Source organism: Spermophilus citellus, assembly GCF_964194105.1.
Source record: "Spermophilus citellus genome assembly, chromosome: 6".
Lineage (NCBI taxonomy): Eukaryota > Metazoa > Chordata > Mammalia > Rodentia > Sciuridae > Spermophilus > Spermophilus citellus.
The window spans coordinates 108081032-108108083 of record NC_138187.1 but is presented as its reverse complement, the minus strand read 5'-3'; the positions used below and the strand labels follow the sequence as shown (position 1 = coordinate 108108083).

Sequence of the window (27052 nt, the reverse complement as noted above, 5' to 3'; positions counted from 1 at the left end):
TAGTTAAGTACTTCTTGAGTTTCATTTCCTCAATGGATACATATTTAAGTTGGTAATGATGGCCTTCTGTCCACTCAGAATGAGGTCCTGGTAAGTTGATTGGACTCCATATTAGGGTAGTCCTAAGGTTGCTATCAAACCTCTTGTGCTCTAAACCATGTCACCATGAAACTCAGTACAGTTTCTGCTTTCTGAAAGCCACATCACTCTGGCTCTAACATTGGTTCCAATTGTGATTTCTTAAATGTTAAGACTGTCTACTGATTATGATAATAATCTCATATATGTCATTGCATTACAACTAGGTTTGACACTCTTTTATTTGAGTGAACAATTGATTATCCACAAGCCTAGGAAAGACTTAGTCCCAAAGACTTATCAAGAGCATAGTTTCCCTTTCACTTTTCCATACTTATGGTTTTGTTTTCAAATTTTTGACTTTTTTATTGTGACTGTACACTTTCCAACTTTCTCTTTAGTTTCCTATGTGTTAACACTCTAATATTCTTTTACAAATACATCTTATCATATTTTTGTGAAGATGCTATTCACAATAGTCAAGAGGTCTTCAGAAAATTAGAAATAATGGGATATAGAGAGATACATACAAATGGACTTATTATAAAGGACTTGCTCATATGATTATAGAAGGTAAGAAGCCCCATGATGTGCCAGCTGTAAGACTACAGTAGTTCTAGTCCAAGCTCAAAGGTCATGAGAACCACATAAATCAATGGTGTAAATCCTGGTCTGATACCAGAGACTCATGAACTGGGGTGCAAATGATAAAAATTCTGGTCCAAGTCTTGAGATTTGAGAATTAGGGGAGCTCATGTGTGAGTGCAGGAGAAGATGGAAGTCCAATTCAAGCAGAGAGTAAAGTCACTCTTGCTCTACCCCTTTGTTCTATTCAGGACTTCAGGGGATTGCCCAATGCTCAAATCACACTGGTGAGAGTGATGCTCTTTATGCAGTCCACCAACTAAAATGCTAATCTTTTCCAGAAACATTTTTACAGATACATCCAAAAATAATACTTTACCAGTAATCTGGGCATCCCTTAACCATCAAGTTAACACAAAAAATTAACGATCGTAAGTCCATCCCTTATCAACTTGGTAGCATAAGTATCTCTGTATATCATACTTAATTTCTAAATAAAGCCAACAAGTTGATGATACTATCTAACATGATGCAAGTATCCATCGATGTTTATCAACCAAAACTGCACTATTGCCTTCCCCAGAAAAGGGAGTAAAGTCATTTAGTGATAGTTTTTTTTTCTGATATCTTACAATTTATGGCATAAAAATATGGCATAAAACTAACAACACTTAAATTCAGACAAAGTCAATAAATAAATTTTAAATTATATGATAACATAATAAGAGGAAAGAAAACAAGGAATATATATATATATATATATATATATATATATATATATATATATTTGAGTTATGGTTTAGATATGAGGTAGTGTCCCTCAAAAGCTCATGTGTGAGAAAATGCAAGTAAGTTTAGAGGTGAGATGACTGAGTTTTGAGAGCATTACCTAATTAGTGTATTAATCCTCTGATAGGGATTAACTGTAGGCAAGTAGGGTGTGGCTGGAGGAGGTAGGTCACTAAGTGTATGCCTTTGGGGTTTGTATTTTGCTGTAGTGAGGGAAACACTTCCTCTCTTTCTCTTTTTCCCCCCACACCCTCTGTTTCCTGGTGTCAGGTCCTGAGCTGCTTTTCAGTAATGGATAGAACAACTAGTAACAGATCTTACAAGGTAACAGAAGACTTGAACAACTCTATAAATAATCAACTAGTACTAACAGATATTTGTAGAATACTCCAATAAAAAATAGCAGAACACAGATTCTTCGTAAGTATACAGGGAACATTGTCTCAATAAATTTAAAAGTATTTTATTTACTGTTATGGGTTGGATGTGAGGTCTCCCCCAGAAGTTCACATGTGATATAATGTAAGAAGATTTGGAAGAGAAATGACTGATTGGAGGAGAAATGATAGCTTTCACTTAATCAGTGCATTAATCCCTGATGGGATTATCTAGTGTGATGTGGCTATAGGAGGTAGTTTGCTGGGGGTGTGGCTGTGAAGTATATATTTATCTGGCAAGTGAAGACCTATTATTCTGGTTCTGATCATCATGTGAGCTGCTTCCCTCTGCCACACTCTTCTGTCATGATGTTCTGCCACACCTTGACCCTGGAGGAATAGAGGTGGTTGTCTTTGAATTGAAACCTCTGAAACCCTGAGCCCCAAAATAAACTTGTCCTCCCCATACAGTTGTGCTGGTTGGGTCTTTTAGTCACAGCAGTGAAATAGCTGACTAAACAACTATGAAGAAGTGAAATTATAAATCAATAAAAAGTAAACTTGGAAAACTCCCATGTATGCAAAAATTAAACCATGTATACTTAAATAACCAATGGGTCCAGGAAGGAATCACAAGGTTAATCAGAAAATACTTTAATATGAATGAAAGTGAAGACATAACATACCACAAGGTATGGGATGCAGCTAACGCAGCACACAAAGAGAAATTTAGAGTTGTAAGTGCCTATCTGGAAACTATCATGCTAAGTGAAATAAGCTGGTCCCCCAAAAACAAAGGTCAAATGTTCTCTCTGATATGTGGATTCTAACACACAACAAGGGGGGATAAGAGGGAAGAATAGAAATTCAGTGGATTAGAGAAAGGGGAATGAAGGGAAGGGAGGGGCTAGGAATTAGAAAGACAGTAGAATTAAAAAAAAAAGAGAGAGACAAAAATTGGCAACCTAATTTTCCACCTCAAGAAACTGAATAAATAGGGCAAACTAAGCCTATAAAAAATGGAAGGAAAGGAATAACAAGGATTAGTGCTTAAATTAATGAAATAAAGAATAAAGAAAATAAAGAAAATCAGTGAAAGCTAGTGTTGGTTCTTTGAAATGATCAACAAGATTGAATAATGTTTAACTTGTCTGTCAGAAAATGAAGATTTAAATCACTCAAATCAGGAATGAAAAAAAAAATATAACTAATAAAATTATAGAAATAAAAGAGAATTGTAAGGGAATAAATCAGATGAATGGACAAATTTCTAGGAAGATACAAAGTATTGAAAATTGATTCAAGAAGAAATCAATGATCTGAACAGACCTACAGCAAGTTAAGAAATTTAATTGTTAATAATTTAAAAAACTACCCACAAATAAAGCCCAGGTCCAGATGGCTTCATGGATGAATCCTACTTAATGATAAAAATACTAAAAAACTAGGAATAGAAGAGAACTTTCTCAACCTAATAGTAAAGTGAATCTATGAAAAAAACCAAACCTTATTCGCCACAAAAGAACTCACACTGGAGAGAAGCCCTACAAATGTAAAGATTGTGGCAAAGCTTTTGGTCAAAAATCATACCTTATTTACCACAGCAGAACACACACTGGAGAGAAGCCCTACAAATGTAAAGAATGTGGCAAAGCTTTTGGTCAAAAATCACACCTTATTTGCCACAACAGAACTCACACTGGAGAGAAGCCCTACAAATGTAAAGAATGTGGCAAAGCTTTCGGTCAAAAATCATACCTTACTTGTGACATCAGAACTCACACTCACACTGGAGAGAAGCCTTACAAATGTAAAGAATGTGGCAAAGCTTTCGGTCAAAAATCACTCCTAATTTGCCACAGGAGAACTCACACTGGAGAGTAGCCCTATTAATGTAAAGAATGTGGCAGAGCTTTTTGTCGAAAATCATACCTTCTTCTCCACAGCAGAACTCACACTGGAGAGAAGCCCTACAAATGTAAAGATTGTGGCAAAGCTTTTGGTCAAAAATCAGACCTTATTTACCACAGCAGAACTCACATGGAGAGAAGCCCTACAAATGTACAGAATATGGCAAAGCTTTGGTGACACATGAAACCTTATTCGCCAGAGCAGAAATCACAGTGGAGTGATGCCCAACAAATGTAAAGAATGTGGCAAAGCTTTTACTCAAAAATCAGGCTTTATTTGAAACAGCAGAACTCACACTAGAGAGAAGCCTTACAAATTTAAAGAATGTGGCAAAGCATTCAGTCAAAAATCACACCTTTTTTTGCCACAACAGAACTCACACTGGAGAAAAGCCTCAAAAATGCAAAGTGTGTGACAAAGTTTTTACTCAAATATTACACCTTATTTGCCACAGAAGAATTTACAATGGAGAGAAACCTTACAAATATAAGGAATGTGGCAAAGCTTTTAGCAATAAAACAAAATAGAACTCACAATGGAGAATAGCCCTATAAAAGTGAATAATGTGGAAAAGCTTTTAATAAAAAATAAAACTTTATTCACCACAGCAGAAGACATCCTGGTGAATTTGAAATGTGAATAAAGTAATAATACTTTTAAAGAAAGACTAAACCTTGGGGCTGGGGTTGTGGTTCCGTGGTAGAGTGCTAGCCTTGCAGGTTTGAGATCCTGGGTTCGATCCTCAGCACCACATAAAAATAAATAAGTGAAATAAAGGTATTGTGTCCAACTACAACTAAAAAATAAGCATTAAAAAAAAAAAGAAAGACTAAACCTTATTAACAACAGAATGTATACAGAAAAGAACCCCTACAAATTGAAACAATGCAGCAAAGCTTTTAATAAGAAATCAATTCTTTTCACCACTAGGCTGCTTATTCTGGAAAGAAGACAACTAAATGTAGAGAATGTAGAAACATTTTAAATTATATATCATATATTACTAGGCATCAGAGAAAACACACTGGAGAGAAGCTCTACAAATGAGACCATTGTACCATTACTCTAAGAAAGGGACAACATTTAATCCTCACCACAATAACCATAGCATAGAGAAAATTTTGAAATGTGAAAATTGACAATGTGACAATGCCTGTAAAATTTATTCAGCAATACTCAGCACCTGGGGATACATACTGGTGAGAGAAAATACAAATGGAAAAAAAATTGTAGCCACATGTTTCTTTCTTTCTTTTTTTTTTTTTTTTTTTTTTTAAAGAGAGAGTGAGAGAGGAGAGAGAGTGAGAGAGAGAGAGAATTCTTTCTTTAATATTTATTTTTTAGTTCTCGGCGGACACAACATCTTTGTTGGTATGTGGTGCTGAGGATCCAACCCGGGCCGCACGCATGCCAGGTGAGCATGCTACTGCTTGAGCCACATCCCCAGCCCCGCTACATGTTTCTTAAACACTGCTTATTTTTGGAGAATTCATTGTGCCCAGAAACTCTAAAAAGTTAAATAATATTTCCAAAAAAAAAAAAACCCCACAAATAACTGAATATTTGCCTTCTAATATTGGGAACAAAATTATTTGCCTTCACAAGATTATTTGTATTCAATATGTGTAGTAGAGTTCTTAGCCATGGCAATCAGTAAAGAAAAAAGAGAAACAACCTTTAGCTTGGAAAGGAAGAAGTAAAACTATCTTTATTCCCACATGACATAATTTTGTATAAAGAAAATACTGAAGAGTGCACAAAACTGGTTAGAACTAATAAACAAGTTCAGCAAGTTTTCAGGATACAATATTGATGTAGAAAAATTCAATCATATTTTTGTATATTAGCAATAAACAATCCAGGAATGAACAAATCCATTCCATTTGCAACTACATAAAAAATAAGAATTTAACAAAAGAAGCATAAAACTTATACTCTGAAAACTACACAATGTTGTTGAAAAAAGATTTGAATAAACAGAAAGACAGCTTATATTCATGAGTGGGAAGACTTAGTATTGTTATGATAACATACACCCCAAATTGATCAGTTTTTCAATATAATTCCTTACAAATCCCAGATGACTTCTTTGCATAAATTGACAAGCTGATCCTAAAATTTTTTATAAACCTCAAGAGACCCCGAAGAGTCAAAATAGTCTTGAAGAAGAACAAGGATGGAGGATTGACACTTCCTGATTTTAAAACCCACTAATAAACTGAAAAAAAAAAAAAAAGTGGTGTTGGCATAAGTATTGAAGCCAGAAATAAAAGAGGTAGTCAGTTTAGATAAGTAAATCGGGTCAGATGCGGGAGGCCAATTTGGATCTGGGAAGTTGGAGAGGGATTAAAATGTTAATGCCTTCAGAGCCCTTCCTCTACCCGTATCAAGAAAACCTGCCCTGGCTCCAACCTGTTGCTAAGGTAACCTGTCCCACGGATTGTTACTCCCTACAGAGAGTTATAAAAGTTGGTAATTAATGCAACCTGGGCCCCCTTCCTGCTTAGCCCCTCCCGCCCGTCTGCTTCTCATCTTTTGGCCATTCCGTCCAGCATCTCCTGGGCCTGGTCACCTATGCAGGAAGGAGAGAGATAAGGGGTAAAGAGCAGGAGAACAAAAGGATCCTAGGGCATATAAAAAAGGAAGAAAGCTCTCACTTCTTGTGATAGCAGGTTACTTCTCCCAGAAGAAGTCTTGGTTACCCCTTTTTAAATAAACCCTGCTTTATATGCTTGCCTCTGGGTGCTTCTTTAATGTTATACTTCAACATGTGAGGAAGCAGGACTTGTCACTGATAACTGGTGGTATCAGTAAAAACATACAGGGCAATAGAATAAAATGGAAAAATCCTGGAATAAATGGCTTTGTTGTTGTTGTTGTTGTTGTTGTTGTTGTTGTTACTGAGAATGAGCCCAGGGCCTTGTGCAATCTAGGCAAGTGCTCTCCCACTGAGCTTCATCTGTGACTCTTTAAAAAAATTTTTTTTTTCAGACAGGAACTCGCTGAGTTATCCAAGTGGGCTTCAAACTTGTGATCCTTCTGCCTCATCCTCCCGAGTAGCCAGTATTACATGTATTCACCACAATGCCCAGCTTATAACTTGACTTTTCAACAAAGAGTGCCCAAACAAGACAATGGGGAAAAATAGTCTTTCAACAAATTGTGCTGGGACAACTACATCTTTAGATTTCTAATTAATTTGGATTGTTATCTCACACCACAAAAATGAACTCAAAATAAATCAAAGACCTAAACATATAAGCTAAGACTCAGAAGAAAATACTAGTAAATCTCTAACTTTAGATTTGGCAATGGTTTCTTTTGATGTGACACCAAAGGTACAAGGAACTAAAGATAAAAATAGATAAACTGAACTTCACAAAAATTAAAAACTTTTGGGCTTCAAGGATATCACGAGAAAGCATTAAAAGACAACCTGAAAAAGGGAAAATATTTGTAAATTGTGTATCTGACTTGCATTTAGAATACATAAAGAATTCTTATAACTCGATAATAAAAAGACAACCAGACTATAGCATGGGAAAGGAGTTGAAAAAAGGACATATAAATGAAAAAATAAGCATATGAAAAGATGCTCAATATCATAAGTTATGAGAGAACTACAGACCTACAATGAAATACTATTTCACACCAAGTGCAGTAGCTATAGTTTAAAAGACAGTCAAAAAACAAGAGTTGGTGAGGATGTAGAGAAATTGGAATCCTCATATACTGCTAATAGAACTGTGAAATGATACAGCAACTTTAGAAAACTGTCTGGCAGTTTCCATGAAGATACCATTTGACCCAAAAATTTTACTCCTAAGAGGAATGAAAATGTATGGTCACACAAAGGCTGGTACATAAATGTTCATAGCAGCATTCTTCATAATAGCTCCACAAATGAAGAGTGAATAAATCTATTGTGACATATCCATATAATACAATGTTATTTGTCATAAAATGGAATGGAATATTGATAAAGTACTACAACATGTACAGAGCCTGAAAACATGATGCTAGCTGAAATAAAAGCCAGTTACAAATACTGTATATTGTATGATTCTCTTGATATGGAAATACCCAGAATAGGCAAATCTGTAGAAACAGAAAATAGATTAATAGTGCTACTAATCTAATGGGAATGAGGAAATGGGGTTTCTTTTTGACTTGATAAAGACATTCTACAATTAGATAGTGATGATAGATGCATAACTCTGTAAATGTACTGATACCATTGAATTGATTTGAACCATTCTTATAGTTTTAAAGGGAGGACATAAATTATAGTTCAATAAAGCTTTTTAAAATAGAAAAGAAACAAATGGCATCTATAACCTTCCTGATTAATCATAAAAGGCCTCTAGTTTGATTTTATAGGGACTGTTTTTTTCTACCTCCCTACTTTCCAAGTTTTATCAAGTCAGAAGGAATTTAAGCTTCAGATGATCGTTTTAAAGATATTTTATCCCCTGGAATGTTACATCTTATGGTACCCATGAATTTCACTTTTATGTGTCTACTAGAATGCACATGTTTCTCAGGTCTCAGTTAGAAACCTGGGCATATCTCACTCCCTCCCCCTACCTGGAATGTTCTCCCAATTTGCTAACATTTCTTTTCAATAATGCAAATGTTATCCTTTTAGGAAAGCCCTCCCCAATTTCCTCTCCTCCAAGCCTGAGTTGGTATACCCTCTATGTGTCCCACTCCACCCTAGGCTCACTTCTATCATAACATCTCTGTTTGCTTGTCTCACTACTGTAAGTTCTTCAAAGGCAGTAACCTATATCCTTTAGTTATAAGAACCTTACCCTGTATCCAGGTGGCTCAATGGATTAAGAAAGGCCATCCACATCTTGTTACTAAGTTTAACAGTAACAATAGATGCTACTTCTCGGGTAGAATTTTTAGTGTGTTTATGTGTGTGTGCACATGCAAATGTGTGTGCAGTGGTGGTAGTGGTGATTATAACATCCATATATGTTAGTCAGCTTTTCATTGCTGTGACCAAAGTACCTAATAAGAACAACTTAAAGAATGAAGAGGTTATTTTGGGCTCACATTTTCTGAGGTCCAGTCTGTGGTTTGCAGACTCCATTGCTCTGGGCCTGAAAGTAGAACATCATGGTAGAAGGGCATGGTGGAGGAAAGCTCCCCAGCTCATGATAGCCAGGAAGCAGAGAGTGGGAGGAACTAGGGACAAAGTATATATCTCCAAAGCCATGACCCCGGTGCCCTACTTCCTCCATCCATGTGTCACCTGGTTATAGTTACCACCCAGTAGTGTGGTCCTTTCAAATCATTAATCCATCAAGTGGACAAATCCATTGATGAGGTTATAGCTCTCATAATCTAATCATTTCAACTCTCAATATTCCTACATTGCCTAACATGAGTTTTTTCAGGGACAACTTATATCCAAACCATAACACCATTCTACCATTGTGGCTCACTCTCAGAAACTAGAAGAAAACGTTTAAGAAATATTGCCAGGATTTGCCACCACCCCCAATAAGGCTTTTGGATTGAAGTTTAGGTTTTAACAAATTGTGAAACTATCACCCAAGAGTTTGGCTTGGCATTTTGTGAGTTGGTAATTAGTCCTGATTATCACACAATTTTTTTTCTATCATAAAAGAAGTCTCTTTGGATATTACTTAGAAGATATAGTACATAAAATTCCACCAGGGTTTTTAAGTCTTTTAAAAGTTTCTGATTTTTTTTTTTAAATTAAACCTGAATTGTATATTTGGAATTAAAAAAAATAAAATACCCCTTTATCTTCTGGTTTTCATATGAAAAATAAGCCTTTCTCTTCAAAACTGTATATATGGTGGGCCTCTGTCCCAAAGTGGCCAACTGCCTGCTTAGTATTATAGAATTCTGTAAAAACAAAATAAAATTTCTCTTTTAGTCTTTTTATAACCAAAAATATTGTAAATTACATCACGATATATTGAATTTGTTAGTTTAGACATTCTTTACATTTCTAAATTTACCATACTTTCAATATCTAGCTTTTTAAAACCATTTAGCTTACTCCCCATTATAAATTTATGAATTATAAGTCGTAATACAGTTTCCAACATATCAAAAAAATCATGAATTATCAGAATCCTTCATGAACTGACACTATGGCGATCCTTAAATATATAACCCTTTGTTTTTATCACTATGAACTACATAATGAAGTTTCTAGAATCAGTCTTAGAATTTTTTCTATAGGAGCCTACTTCATAATGACATACTCTTTTAAGGCAGGTTTCAAATGATATCTGGAAACTAAGAAAAATTCTCTTAAAATTCAGATAGGTCTGACATGCTCCTTCCCTCTTTTTCTCATGAGATATAAATAGAAGTTGAATTGAACCAGAATTATTCCCAATGCAGCATATTTGAAATAAAGGCAATTGTTTCATTATGAGAATTCCTTGAATAAAATCTCAGATAATGAGAGCAAGTCTACAATTTTATAGCTTCTTTTTGCCCTAATCCTCTAATACTGCTCTTGTTTAATTTCATAGAAATATGTCAACCACCCACAAAGAGAATTTGAGATTGCCATGATGAGTGTCAATAGGGTCACAGGATATGGGGCCATCAAATAGGAGAATCTAACTACTGGGAATAAAGAAATGGTATGGTCCAGGAAGGCCCCTTAAATAATATACATTTAATAAATCTGATAGAGAAATGTAGGTTTTCCTAGAAAACACTTAATGAATGATAGATATTTTAATTGTTTTCTGTGAATCTTATTTATTTTTCAGGATTTTATAAAGCTACATTTTATGCAACTGTTATAGCATTCTTAATGAGGCAGAGAATAATTTGGAAATAAAATAACACAAGAAAATTTCAGAACAAAAGACCAAGAAAGAGTTTGTTATGTAAACAAACTTTAAAACTTATTTTTCCATTAAAAAGTTAATTCATGGTTATTAAAGATAATTTCATAAATACAGAAAAAATACTATATATATTTTTTCCCATAAATAGGATTATTGTTTTTGAAAAGATGCTTGGAAATATGATTACTAGACCAAGTTAAAAACATTTTAAAACTCTTGATACATGTTACAGAATAATTTCTAAAACAATTATCTTAATCCATTTTATTACTAGTAATCCGTAACAGACCGTTTCACCACAGTATTGCTAATGCTTGTATTATTATTTTTAAAGTATTTTTATCAATATGTGATGATTGTACATGTTATTAAATATAATAAACCTAGCTTGCTTCATTTTACCTGATTTTTCAGCAGCATTTGATACACTGGACTGATTTCTCCATTTGAAACACAGCATTCAGCCTTAGATCCTCCTTTCTTCTCTTATTACATCCTTTTCCTAGGAGATCTCATGCACTCACAAAGCTTCAAGTACCATATAATTTTTGAACAACTCCTCAAATTGTATAGCTCAGATACCAAGTTTTATACCTAGCTCTATATCCAAGCATCTAATTAGATTCTTAACTTTGTTAGCTTTTCACTTTCTGTGACCAAAATGTCCAAGAAGAATAACTTAGAGAAAGAAAGATTTATTTTGGCTCATGGTTTCAGAAGAGTCAGTCCATGTCCAGCAGGCTCCATGGCTTTGCCCCTGAAGTGAAGCAGACTTTCATGGCAAAGGGCATGGCAGAGGGAAACTTTCAACTCATGGCAGCCACAAGGAGTGTGTGTGTGGGGGGAAAGGGACTAGAGAAAAGCCCTTTCAGGGCACGCCCCCTGTGACCTACATCCTCAACCTGTACCCACTTCCATGTAGTCTGTTCAGGCATCAAAGAATTCATCTATGATGAGATCAGAGCCTTCATGATCCAATCATTTCCCCAAATCCCCCACCTCTAAACACAGGAAGTTTTGGGGGACATAATAGATTGAAATCATAATGGCAACCTTGACATTTCACTGTCTCACAAGCACTTCAAACCAATGTCCAAACCTGAATTGCTGCCTTAAGGCTTTGCCTCTCAAGCCTGCATTTATAAACGTTCATTGAATGAACAAAGGAAAAAGTGTTGCCTCATTCAGAGGAGAGAACAGCTCTCTTACAGCTATGACAGAAGCATTCTAGACATAAGGAGTGTCGCAGAAGGGGATGACTAGTAAGTAGAAAGGTTAGAGAAAAGATAGGCAGGGACAACATCATGCTAAGCTCTGCACATTTGGAAAACATTTTGGCTTTCATTCTTAGTACAATGAGCAAATAATGAAGATATTTTATATAGGATTTTTAATTGATTTTTTGAAAATACTTTGATTCACAAAAAGTTTTCCCCAACTTTCCCCAGTGACAATAATTTATATACTCCTAGTTTGTTGTCAACATAACAAAATTGATGTTGCTACAAGTCTCTTAACCTAGATACCAAACTTATTTATATTTCACCAAATTTTACAGGCACCCTTTTTCTTTTTTGCATAGTTCTGTGAAATTTTAACACATGTGTAGATTCGTGTGGCCATTACTACCACCAGAACACAGAACTGAATGTGTCACAAAGTAGAAACCCGTTTATGTTACCACTTAAGGGCCATAACTGCCTATAAAACGTAACCACTGGACACCAGTTATCTGTTTTCCACTTTTACAATTTTGTCACTTCCAAAATAAATGTAATTATATACTACATGTGTCTTGCTTGATCTAACTATAGCCATTTAGAATCATAATTGCCATAATTGCCACTGAGGAACCCTGATTGATTTCCCCTGCATGGTTTCCCAGTTTACTACAAAAAAACCAACCTACCAACCAACCAACAAAAAAACAATTAGAGTAGTATGTCGAACTTTTGACCAGAAAGTAGAGCCCACAGTGCCAGAAAAGACTTAAATCCTTGATATTAGCTTGAGATAAACAATGTATTCTGACTTGGATGAAAGTCGCTTTTGTCCTGACCACAAAATAAGCCTACTTCCTCAGACCCCAAATTGTAAGGATCCCCTGGGCTTGCCACTACCCTTGACCATGCTTCTGTCATAAGTTCTCACTAAATTGTATTCTGTGCAATCCTTTGTTTATCCATCATCGATGGACATTTGGGCTGTTTCCTGCGTTCAGGTATTGAGAATGATGCCTTGAGCAGAAGTGTACAAATATCTCCTCATGTTTCTGCTTTCAAAGCATTGGATGTATACCCCAAAATGGAATTGCTGGACCCAATAGTAACTACATTTTTAATTTTTTTTGAGATACTAAAATACTTGTTTCCATAGTACCTGCAACCATCCTATAGTCCCACCAACAGTGCACAAATATTCCAGTTTTTCTATAGCCCCTCCAACACTTTCTGGGATTATTTTGTTTGGGGGATATTATAATAGCCACCCCAATGGGTATAAGGTAATATCTCATCATGGTTTGGATTTAAAATTTCCTAATGATTAGTTAGGAATAATATTAAGCATTATGCTTAATTAATATTAAGCATATTTTAATGCCTTTATTTGTCATTTATATAGTCGTTGGAGAAATGTGTGTTCAATTCCTTTGCTCATTATTAAGTTTCTTTTTGTTGTGGTTGAGTTTTGACTGTTATCAACACATTCTGGATAATAATATCAGATGAATGATTTACTAATATTTTCTTTCATTGTCTTTTTACTCTGCTGATAGTGTCCTTTAGTGCATGAAAGATTTTAACTTGGGCTAAGGCTATTTTTTCTTTTGTTGCTTGTGCCATTTGTGTAATAGCCAAGAAATCACTGCCAAATCTAATGTCATGAAATGTTTCACTTTTTACTTCTAAGGGTTTTATAGTCCTAGTTTTTACATGTAAGGACTGAACTATTGATAAACACAGAAACTTAGATAGATGCAGAGTTAAAAAGCCACTTTCAAAATGTTATTGTTTTGGGGAAATCCTACAGGGACATAGCATATAACACAATGTAATATTATTCAGCCTCAAAAATTAAGGAAATTCTGAAACATTGTATGCCATGGATGAATCTTCAATATATTACACTAAATGAAGTAATCAGTCACAAAAAGGCACATATTGTATTATTTTACTTATAATAATTCTCTACAGGCCAGGATGAAATCCCTCACCAAAAATTTAAGCTGTTAGAATCAGATCATGGACTTGTAGCCTCCAGAATTGTGAGAGAATAAAACTCTTTTAATTTTTTTTATTTGTTCTTTTAAATTATACATGACAATAGAATGCTTTTTGATACATCATATATAAATGGAATATAACTTCTCATTTTTTGGTTTTATATGAGTATAGACATTGGTCATATAATCATATATGCACATAATATAGTAATATCCAATTCATTCAGTTATCTTTCCTATTCCCATTGCACCTCCTTTCCCTTCAATTTCCTTTGTCTAATGCAAAGTACTTCTATTCTTCCATAACCCCCACCACTATTGTAAATTAGTATCTGCAGATGAGAAAAAACATTTGGCCTTGGATTTTTGGGGGGATTAGTTTATTTCACCCAGCATGATATCCTCTATCCACTTACTGACAAATGCCATAATTTCATTATTCTTTATGGCTGAGTAATATTCCATTGTGTATATATACCACATTTTCTTTATCTATTTATATGTTGAAGGGCATGTAGTTTGGTTACATAGTTCAGCTATTGTGAATTGAGCTGCTATAAACATTGATGTGTCTGTGTTACTGTAGTGTACTGATTTTTTTGAGAGAGAGAGAGAGAGAGAGAGAGAGAGAGAGAGAGAGAGAGAGAATTTTTTAATATTTATTCTTTTAATTTTTGGTGGACACAACATCTTTGTTTGTATGTGGTGCTGAGGATCGAACCTGGGCCACACGCATGCCAGGCGAGCATACTACTGTTTGAGCCACATCCCCAGCCCCTAGTGTACTGATTTTTAAGTCCTTTGGGTATAAACCGAGGAGTGGGTAACTGGGTCAAATGGTGGTTCCATTCTAAGTTTTCTGAGGAGTCTCCATACTGCTTTTCAGATTGGTTGCACCAATTTGCAGTCCTACCAATAAGGTATGAGTGTACCTTTTCTCCCACATCCTTGCCAACATTTATTGTTACTTGGATTCTTGATCATTTCCATCCTGACTGAAATGAGATGAAATCTCATTGTAGTTTTAATCTGCATTTCTTTAATTGCAAGAGTTGATGAATATTTATTCATATATTTGTTGGTCGACTGTATTTCTTCTGTGAAGAAGAATGGGCCAGTTCCTTGGCCCATTATTTGATGGAGTTTTTTTGTGTTAAGTTTTTTGAGTTCTTTATATATTCTGGAGATTAATGCTCTGAGGCACAGGTGGCAAAGATTTTCTCCCATTCTGAAGGCTCTTCACATTCTTGATTGTTTCCTTTTCTATGAAGAAGCTTTTTAGTTTGATAACATCTCATTTATTGATTCTTGATTTTGCTTCTTGGGCTTTAGGAGTCTGGTTGAGGAATTTGGTTCCTAAGCCAATATAATGGAGATTTGGGCCTACTTTTTCTCCTGGTGGGTGCATACTCTCTGGTCTAATGCCTAGGTTCTTGATTTACTTTGAGTTCTGTGCAGGGTGAGAGAGAGGGCTTGATTTCATTTTGCTACATATGGATTTCCAGTTTTCCCAGCACCATTTGTTGAAGAGACTATCTTTTCTCCAATGTATGTTTATGGTACCTTTGTCTAGTATGAGATAACTGTATTTACGTGGGTTTGTCTCTGGGTCTTCTATTCTGTTCCATTGGTCTTCATGTCTGTTTTGTTGCCAATATCATACTTTTTTTAAAACTATAGCTCTGTGATATAATTTAAGGGATAGCATTGTGATATCTCTTGCTTCACTTTTCTCACTAAGGATTGCTTTGGCTATTCTGGAGCTCTTATTTTTCCAAATGAATTTCATGGCTGCATTTCTATTTCTGTGAAGAATATCATTGGAATTGTAGTAGGAACTGCATTAAATCTGTATAGTGCTTTTGGTAGTATGGCCATTTTGACAATATTAATTCTGCCTATCCAAGAACATGGGAGATCTTTCCATCTTCTAAGGTCTTCTTCAATTTCTTTCCTCAGTGTTCTATGGTTTTCATTGTAGAGGTCTTTTACCTCTTTTGTTAGATTGATTCCCCAATTTTTTGAGGCTATTGTGAATAGGATAGTTTTCCTATTCTCTTTCAGTTGATTCATCACCGGTGTATAGGAATGCAACTGTTTTATGGGTGATAATTTTATATATTGCTACTTTGCTGAATTCATTTATGAGTTCTAGAATTTTTCTGATAAAGTTTCTTGGGTCTTCTAAATATAGAATCAAGTTCTCAGCAAATAGGGTGTCTGAGTTCTTCTTTTCCCACTTGAATCCCTTTAATTTCTTTCTTCTGTTTAATTGCTCTGGCTAAAGTTTCCAGGACTACGTTGAATAGAAGTGGTGAAAGAGGGCATCCCCTGTCTTGTTCTAGTTTTTAGAGGAAAAACTTTAAAATTTTCTCCATTTAGAATGATGTTGGTCTTGGGTTTGGCATATATAGCTTTTACAATGTTGAGGCATGTTCCTACTATCCCTAGTTTTTTCTATGTTTTGAACATAAATGGATGCTGTATTTTGTGAAATGCTTTTTCTGCATCTCTTGAGATAATCATGTGATTCTTGTCTTTAAGTCTATTAATGTGATGAATTACATTTATTGATTTCTGTATGTTGAACCAACCTTGCATCTCTGGGTGAACCCCACTTGATCGTGGTGCACTATTTTTTAAATATATTTTGGGATGCAACTTGTGTCTTTGTTCATCAGGGATATTGATGAACAAATGTGTGTTCATGATTGATGTGTCTTTTTTTAGTTTTGGTATCAGAGTGATGCAAGCTTCATAGAATGAGTTTGGAAGGGTTCCCTCCTTTTCTGTCTCATGGAATAATTTGAAGAGGATTGTTGTGTGTTCTTCTTTGAAGGTCTGGTAGAACTGGGCTGAGAATCCGTCAGTTCTGGGTTTTTCTTTGTTGGTAGGCTTTTAATAGCATCTCTATTTCATGGCTTGAAATTAATCTGTTTAAGTTTTCTAAGTCCTTTTGATTCAATTTGGGTAGGTCATATGTCTTTAGAAATTTGTTGATGTCTTCAAGATTTTCTATTTTATTAGAGTATAAACTTTCAAAATGGTTTCTAATTATCATCTCTATCTTAGTAGTGTCCTTCATGATATTTTCTTTTGCAGAAGGAATTTTAGTAATTTGAGTTTTCTCTTTCTCTTTGTATTTTTTTTATTTCATTCCTGATTTATTTTGCTATACATTTGTCCTCCAATAGTGTATTCTTTAGTATCTAGGTGTTAGAATAGCTTCTATTTTTATTTTATCATTGATCAGAGATATTGGTCTGAAGTTTCCTTTCCTTGATGTATCTTTTTTTAGTTTTGGTATTAAAGTGATACAAGCTTCATAGATGATACAATGCAAGGTATTATCTCTATTTTTTTCATATTGCTAAGAGTTGATTTGTGGCCTAAGATATGGTCTATTTTAGAGAAGGATTCATGTGCTACTGAGAAGAAAGTGTATTCAGTCATTGATGGATGAAATATTCTATATATGTCAGTTAACTACAAATTATTAATTGTATTTTTTTAGTTATATAGTTTCTTTATTTAGTTGTTGTTTGGAGGATCTATCCAGTGATGAGAAAGATATGTTAAAGTCACACAGTATTATCGTGTTGTGGTTTATTTGATTCTTGAAATTACAAGGGCTTTTTTGATGTATATAGATGCTCCATTGTTTGGGGCATGAATGTATATGATTGTTATGTCTCATCGATGTATGATTCCCTGAAGAAGTATAAAACATCCTTCTTTGTCCTTTAAGATTAACTTTGGCCTGAAGTCTACTTTATGTGATTTGAGGATAGAAACACCTGTTTATTCATGAGATTCACGTGAATGATATGTTTTTTTCCCCCATCCTTTCACCTTCAGTCTGTTGATGTCTTTGCCTATCTACAGGGAATAGAAAACTATAAAAGTAAAATAGAAGATTTGTTAAACAATCAAATAAAATGTCTACAATAATTGATATAAAGAGGTCAATGAGTTGGTTTGATATCAGAGTAGAAAGAATTAGTGACCTGGAGGTTTGTTGAAAGAAATCTCTATGCGAAATGTGGCACAGAGAGTTTAAAAAAGAATATGGAAAGAAGATGGTAAAAGATATAGCAGATAAGTCAGATAGTCTAATATACATTGAAATGGAATCCCATGTAATGAAATGAAAAAATCCATCCCACAAAAATATGTAAAAAATATGTAAAAAAAAACCCTAACATGTTTATTGTTTGGAATACTAGAGGAAAGGAGAAAAAAAATTGAGACCTTGAAAATATATGGCTAAGATCAGAAGAGTCCAAACCAGATTCTCACAGTCAAATAATTCCAGGAAGAATATTTTTTTTTTCAAAAAAATTTACTTTTAGACACAGCATAATGAAAATAAAACTGAAAAACTCATAACCAATTCATACCCCCCTAAAAATATCCCCAAATAACCCAATCAAAAAATGGGCAAAGGAAATTTGGGCTTTGAAATCATGTGGTCTTAAGGTTGAAGTGCAGTCTAGGGCCTGTGCATATTAGTGGACAATACTTAATAGCTGTGGAGAAAGACAGAACATGAAGAGGAGGAGGATATAAAACTCTTAAGTGTATCTGGAAAGAGATTTGCCCCTCAAGGTGGTAGCAAGGTTCCACAGAAAAAAAGCAAAGCTTGCTGCTGAAGAAGAAGAAGAAGAAGAAGAAGAAGAAGAAGAAGAAGAAGAAGAAGAAAATTTTGATGATGAGGAAACTGAAGAAAAAGCTCCATTGAAGAAATCTATGAGATACTCCAGTCAAAAATGCACAGATATAAAAGCAGAGTGGAAAAGACTCAAAATCATCAACACCAAGATCCTTAAAAAAAAAAAAAAAAGAAAAAAAACCAAACTCCTAAAACACCAAAAGGCACTAGTTCTGTAGAAGACATTAAAGCAAAAATGCAAGCAAGTATAGAGAAAGGTGGTTCTCTTTCCAAAGTGGAAGCCAAGTTCATCAATGATGTGAAAAATTGCTTCCAGATGACTAACCCGTAGGCTATTCAAGATCTCTGGCAGTGGAGGAAGTCTCATTAAGAAAATAGTTAGGGGCTGGGGATGTGGCTCAAGCGGTAGTGTGCCCACCTGGCAGGCGCGCAGCCTGGGTTCGATCCTCAGCACCACATACAAACAAAGATGTTGTGTCTGCCGAGAACTAAAAAATAAATATTAAAAATTCTCTCTCACTCTCTTAAAAAAAAAGAAAATAGTTTAAACAGTTTGTAAAAACTTTCTGTCTTATTTCATTTCTGTAAACAGTTGGTATCTGGCTGTCCTTTTTATAATGCAAAGTGAGAACTTTCCCTATTGTGTTTGACAAATGTTGTCCAGGTTCCCTTGCCAAGAATGTGTTGTGCAAAATGCCTGTTTAGTTTTTCAAGATAGAACTCCACCCTTTGCTTGGTTTTTAAGTATGTATGGAATGTTATGATAGGACATAGTAGTAATGGTGGTTGGACATGGAAATGGTGGGGAGACAAAAATATACATGTGAAATAAATTCAGTATTTTAATAAAGTAGTACTGTTTCTATTTTTTTTTAAAAGAAACACAAATAGTCAACCAATATTGGAAAAAGTCTTCTATTAAGGAAATTCAAATCAAAACTCCATTGAGATTTTTACCTCACTCCAGTCAGAATGACAATTATCAAGAACACAAATAATAGGGGCCGGGGCTGCAGCTTAGTAGCAGAGTGCTTGCCTAGCATGTGAGAGGCACTGGGTTTGATCCTTAGCATCACATAAAAATAAATAAATAAAATAACTTAAAAAATAAAGAATTGCTATAACAAAAACACCAGTGTGGGGAAAAAATCTTTTTTTCTTTTTTAAAGACTACAGATAATAATACATGTTGGTGAGGATGTGGGGGAAAAGGTATACTTATACATTGCTGGTGGAACTGCAAATTAGTACAACCACTCTGGAAAGCAGTATGGAGATTCCTCAAAAACAAAAACAAAAAAACAACTAGGAATGGAACCACTATATGATCCAGCTATCCCAATATTCAGTATATATCCAAAAGATTTAAAATCAATATACTATAGTGACACATCAATATTTACAATAGTACAATTTGCAATAATCAAGCTATTGAACCAACCTAACAACCTAGGTGCCCTTCAACAGAAGAATGGATAAAGTAAATGTGATACACACACACACACACACACACACACACAATGGGGTAGTACTCCATCATAAAGAATAAAATGATGGCATTTGCTGGTAAATGAATGGAACTGAAGACTATCATGCTAAGTGAAATAAGCCAATCCCCAAAAGTCAAAGATTGAATGTCTTCTCTGATATGCAGAAGATAATCCAAAATAAGGGGCAGGAGAAGAGAGAGGAAAAAGAAAAAAAATGGAGAGAGAATTTCATCAAAATAGAGGAGGATCAGTAGAATAGATGAAGGGAATTAAGGGGGAGAAGGAGGCATGGGGTGGCAGGGGATGGTGGAATGAATCTAACCAAACTTTGTAAATGAATGCATGAATATAGGACAATGAATTCCAACATCAATTATATCCTTAAGATACTAATTTTTAAAAATACTATAAATAAATTGTAGAGAGATCAGTATTATACAGGGAGGGGAACAGAGAGAATGGGGGAGGTGGAATGGCTAAGGACTGAATTACAGCAAATGTATTTCACAATATTCTGATTATGTCAAAATGTATCCTAATGTTTTATATGACTAAAAAGAATCAATAAAATTTACATTTAGACACAGCATAATAAAACTGAAGAAAACAAAAGACAAATATTTTAAAGTAGCTGGAAGAAAAAATATTGGATTATTACTTATTTACCTTTTGTAACCTGCTTCTTCTACTCCCACTTTTTAATCTAGCCATTGCTTTGGCAACAACCTTTGACCAATGGAGAATGGGGGTTTTTCTGTTACTTTGTGAAGCTAATGCCCAGGTGTATTCTGTTCGTTTGGTGAATAATTTTAAGATACATTCTGCATAACTCCTTGGAGGGACTTGGTGAGACTCTGCTCTGATGTCCTACTGTACTGACAACTTAAAAACTAGATTTCCAGGAGGCTGGAGGCTACAGCGCTTGCTAGAATGTGCAAGGTCCTGGGTTAAATCTCCTGTACCACACACATACCAAAACAAAACAAAACAAAACAAAACACCAAAAAAATTTAATAAGTATATTTAAAATTTTTTTAGTTGTAGATGAACACAATATTTTTAATTAATTAATTAATTATTTTTTTTGTGGTGCTTAAGGTTGAATCCAGTGCCTCATACATAGTAGGCAAGCACTCTATCATTGAGCTACAACCCTAGAACAGTAACTATATTTCTTTCCTTCTCTGTTACACTTTTCTTGAACCTAGGCTAAAACGCTTTTGAAGGAGTCACAGGATGAAAGACAATTTCCTAAGACAGTGAAATGATGAAGTGTTGAGAGATTAAAAACTGCCAACAGGCAACAAAAGAAAGAAAATAAAATAGGGAGAACAAAATTTAAAGCAAAAACTAAGAATATATCAGTAACTATATTAAATGTAACTGGACTTAATGATCTAATTATTAATACTTAATGTTGGTCAAGATAAAACCATAAAAAAAATTTATGGTGCTTATAGGACATATGTTGAAAATATAAGGATACAGAAAGATGAAAGTAAAAGCACAGCCAGGTGTGGTGGTGCATGCCTGTAATCCCAGTGGCTCGGGAGACTGCAGCACAAGGATCTCAAGTTCAAAGCCAGCCTCAACAACTAAGTGAGGACCTAAGCAACTTAGTGAGATCCTGTCTCAAAATTTAAAAAATAAATTAATAAAAAGGACTGGGTATGTTCTTAACTCAGTAGTTAAGAACCCTGGGTTCAATCTCTATACCAAAAAAAAAAAAAAAAAAAGAAAGCAGGAATAATGACAAAAATCTTTCCACCTACCAGTGAGGGTTCACTTGCAATGAGTTGTACTTCCTCAGAGTCTGAATTTTCTGGATCATATACCCATATTATGACCTTCTAGAAAAGAAAATGTTTTTGTATTTATTTATATTTTGTACACAATTAGTTTTTAGTTGTGGCAAAATAATCCAAAAATATTTTCATTTATTAAAAAATTGAATTATTCCATTTTTAAAAAAATCCAAAGCAGCATTTAATCACTGAAACAAGTCAAAGACCTATGAAGGGTTAAAAATATCCCTTTACATCCTTAAGTAACTAATGTTAAAGTTTTATACAAATGTTTATATATCTTTCTTTATACCCATAGACACAGCAATTCCTAATACTAACACACTTTAAAAAAAAACATTCTATACATGTTAATTATAACTTATTTTGTCACTTGGCACAGTCTGGCCATTTCAATAGACATCTAATTGTTTATTTTTTATTAACTAGATAATTTATTTGCATAGTTAAAAATGAATTATATTAAAATATGTAGCAAAAGCAGTTTCTATTACCCTGTACTCCATTACTCATTTCCCATAATTTTTGTGAATAGTAAATAATTTTTCCTCCATTTGATACAAATGCTAGCTTACTAAATACACATTTTTGAACCTTATATATTTTTTTCACTTAATTATATTTTAGAGATTTTTACATGTTATCATTAATTTTTCTTTACACACTGTCATTAATTTTTCAGCTTTACATATTCTTGTTAAATTTTCATTAATTTTTATTCTAAATCATGAAGAAACCATAGATGTTTCACTTTTATTTCCTTTTCCTGTTTTTTATTAGGTTGTTAACTTTAATATTTATTTTTTTAATATTTATTTTTTAGATTTTTTTTTTAGGTGGACACAATATCTTTATTTTAATGTGGTGCTGAGGATGGAACCCAGAGCCCCGTGCATGCCAGACAAGTGCGCCACCGCTTGAGCCACATCCCAAGCCCTAGATTGTTAATTTTAAAAAATTTATTTGTGGGTGGTGAAATTTGATGGGCCAGAGGGAGGCAGCATTCTGTGTCACTCTGTGATCCAGATCTCACCTAGTTGGAATACTGCATCTCTGAGAGTGTTAGGGGACCCCCATACAGCTGCTCTCTGAAGAAATCACCAGCACTGTGACCCCGTGCAGGGCTCTGGGCCTCAGCATTAGAGCAGGACCCCTGGTTCCCAATGCTCAAGTCCAAAATTCTAGCTAACGCAGGGCTCCCGAGCTCCTTAGCAGATCAACACATCTGCAGATCTCCAAGGCTTTGCTCTGCTCCCATGCAGGTCACTCAGCTGCTACCTACCCACAGCACAATGCCATTGCCTGGCTCCCCCCACCTCATCAGATACCCCGGCATTGAAAGCAGACCGCTTCCATCTTGGCTCAACATTCTTGCCATATTAGGTGGAGGCAGCTCCCAGATCGAATCTCCAGCAGCCAGGTACCAGGTTTTCAACCTTCCTCTCTCCCCAGTGGTGGTAACCCAACACAGTAGCTGCCCAACACAGGTGTGCATTGTGACCAGAGTGCTGCCCACAGGAGTCCCGGTGTGAGAGGTTACTCAATTGGGAATTGCTAAGGGAGAGGGAGATGGGGCTAAAGTCTGGAGCCTAACAGAGAGACCAGGAATTGGGAAATCTCCAGGCAAGATAGGGAGATAGTACCGGGTGCTCAAGTCATACAAGCAGTCCCCAAAAGAGACCCGTGAGGTGCAGGAGGTGCAGTCTTCCTGCAGGGACTGGCAGGTACCACTCCCGCTTCCAGTCACCCTACACCAGGACCAGCCTTCCCACCCTGGTTACCTCCACCAGCCTGATGGCAGAGACACCAGCTTACAACAGATAACCCCACCTATTGGATGAGAAGAGAAGCAGGAAGGAAAGATATGGATCTCTAAAACTAGCAACAACCCTGATTTCTTCCTTCAGAGTTTTTTTTTTTCTCTTCTACCCCTTTATTCTCCGGTCCTCACACCCCCAACATATGTGAAACCAATAAGTTTGCATGAAATAGAATTTTACGGACTAAGACATCTGAATAATATAATATAGAGGTGTTGTGTATGCCCCTTTCCCCTTTTTCTTCTTTCATTTTCTTTGCTCTCCAGATTTTACCATTTTAACATCCTGTATTTTTGTAAATACATATGTATGTTTGTTTTATGCACTCTACTGTCTTCCCATGTACCTGCCTACCCTAAATTACTTCCTGTCTATTCTCTTGCTACTAACCCTCTTTATTGAGACTAAACTGTAAACGTCTTAATAACAACAAATTGTTATAGGTGGTATATTGTTGATATTGGGATCTGTTAACATTGTCCTTCCCCACAGAGGAGGGGTCTTGGATTCCTACGAGAGCACTGCAAGCCTATAGGGTAAAAACAATAACATCCCAAACCCACAGAGCTGGAAAGGAAGACAAACAAGCAACATGAAAAGACAAGGGAAGAAAGTGCCCCAAACAAACCAAGTTACCACATCATTAGAATCATTGGCAGCCACAACAGAGGAAATAACAGAGAAGGAGTTCAGGATGTACATGGTTAAAATGTCCTGTGAACTCAAGGAAGATATAAGAAAGCAAATACAAGCAGTGAAAGATCACTTTGACAAGGAGCTACATAAACAAATACAGGAAGCAAAAGATCACCTCAACAGGGAGATAGAAGTTCTAAAAAAAATCCAAACAGAAATCCTTGAAATGAAAGAAACAATAAACCAAATCAAAAGCTTAAATGAAAGCATCACCAACAGAGTAAACCACTTGGAAGATAGGACATCAGACAATGATGATAAAATATATAATCTTGAAAAGAACATAGACACACAATGATAATGGTAAGAAACCACGAGCAGAACATTCAAGAAATATGGGATAGCATAAAAAGCATAAAAATTTAAGAGTTATTGGGATACAGGAAGGCATAGAGATCCAAACCAAAGGAATGAACAATCTATTCAATGAAATATCAGAAAATTTTCCAAACATGAAAAATGAATTGGAAATCTAAATTCAAGAAGTTTATAGGATTCAGAATGTACAAAATCACAACAGATCCACACCAAGGCACATTATAATTAAAATGCCCAACATAAAAAATAAGGAAAGAATTTTAAAAGCCACAAGAGAAAGGAATCAAATTACATATAGGGGAAAACCAATTAGGATAATGGCAGATTTTTCAGCACAGATTTTTCAGACCCTGAAAGCTAGAGAAGATCCTGGAACAACATATATCAAGCTCTGAAAGAAAATGGGTGGCAACCAAGAATCTTATATCCAGCAAAATTACACTTCAGATTTGAAGATGAAATAAAGACCTTCCATAATAAACAAAAGTTAAAAAGAATTTATAGCTAGAAAACATCCTTGGCAAAATATTCCATGAAGAAGAAACGAAAAACAACAATGAAAACCAGTGGAGGGAGGTAGTACCCTAAAGGAAAAACTAATCAAAGAAGAAAATCAAGTCAAGTTAAATAACAAAAATAAAGAAATATGGCTGGACATACAAACCATGTCTCAATAATAACCCTGAATATTCATGGCTTAAACTCACTGATAAAAAGGCATAGGCTATCAGACTGGATTTTTAAAAAATGACCCAATAATATGCTGCCTACAGGAGACTCATCTGATAGGAAAAGACATACACAGACTGAAGGTGAAAGGTTGGGAAAAATCATACCACTCACATGGACTGCGGAAGCAAGCAGGGATTTCCATCCTCATATCAAATAAAGTAGACTTAAAGCCAAAATTAATCAAAAGGGACAAAGATGGACATTACATACTGCTCAAGGGAATCATACACCAATAAGACATAATAATCATAAATATATATGCCTCAAACAATGGTGCAGCTATGTTCATCAAACAAATTCTTCTCAAGTTCAAGAGTCAAATTGACCACAACACAATAATCTTGGGTGACTTTAGCACACCTCTCTCACCACTGGGTAGATCTTCCAAACAAAAGTTTAATAAAGAAACTATAGAACTCAATAATACAATCAATAACTTGGACTTAACTGACATATATAGAGTATTTCAACCTTCATCAAGCAGATACACTTTATTCTCAGCAGCACATGGATCCTTCTCTAAAATAGACCATATAATATGCCACAAAGCAACTCTTAGAAAATACAACAAAGTAGAGATACTACCACACATTTTATCAGATCATAATGGAATGAAATAGGAAATCAATGAAAAAATAAAAAATAAAAATTTCTCCATCACCTGGAGACTAAACAATATGATACTGAATGAACAATGGGTTATGAATACATCAAGGAGGAGATTAAAAAATTCTTAGAGGCAAATGAGAACATATACACAACATATAGAAATCTCTGGGACACTATGAAAGCAGTACTAAGAGGAAAATTCATTGCATGGAGTTATTCCTTAAAAGAAGAAAAAGTCAACAAATAAATGACCTCACACTACATCTCAAAGCCCTAGAAAAAGAAGAACAAATCATCAGCAAAAGCAGTAGATGGCAAGAAATAATTAAAATTAGAGCTGAGATCAATGAAATCTAAACAAAAGAAACAATTGAAAAAATTGACAAAATAAAAAGTTGGTTCTTTGAAAAAATAAATAAAATTGACAGACCCTTAGCCATGCTAATGAAGAGAAGGAGAGAGAAAAATCAAATTACCAGCATACGTGATGAAAAAGGTAATATCACAACAGACAATACAAAAATACAGAGGATAATTAGAAATTATATTGAAAACTTATACTTCAATAAAATAGAAGATATTGAAAGCATTGACAAATTTCTGCCCAGATTGAATCAGGAAGACATACACAATTTAAACAGACCAATATCAAGTGATGACATAGAAGACACCATCAGAAGCTTACCAATCAAGAAAAGCCCAGGATCGGATGGATACACAACTGAGTTCTACAAGACCTTTCAAGAAGAACTAATACCAATACTCTTCAATTTATTTCAGGAAATAGAAAAAGAGGGAGCATTTCCAAACTCATTCTATGAGGCCAATATCACCCTGATTCCAAAACCAGGCAAAGACACATCAAAGAAAGAAAACTTCAGACCAATATCTCTAATGAACATAGATGCAAAAATTCTCAATAAAATTCTGGCAAGTTAAATACAAAAACATATCAAAAAGATCATGCACCACAATCAAGTGGGATTCATCCCAGGGATGCAAGGTTGGTTCAACATATGGAAATCAATATATGTAATTTATCACATCAATAGATTCAAATATAAAAGTCATATGATCATTTCAATAGATGCAG

The 27052-nt window shown here is 34.9% G+C and overlaps 1 protein-coding gene across 1 annotated transcript in view; it reads right to left on the bottom strand.

Moving 5' to 3' along the window:
• CATSPERE (catsper channel auxiliary subunit epsilon) overlaps positions 1–27052 on the bottom strand; it is a gene marked incomplete at both ends in the record, with an annotated part of 194608 nt that overhangs the window by 98181 nt on the left and 69375 nt on the right. The window contains one exon of the mRNA XM_081298205.1: positions 9517–9626. Coding sequence (XP_081154331.1) covers positions 9517–9626 — 110 coding nt within the window. The remainder of the gene's footprint in view (positions 1–9516; positions 9627–27052) is intronic.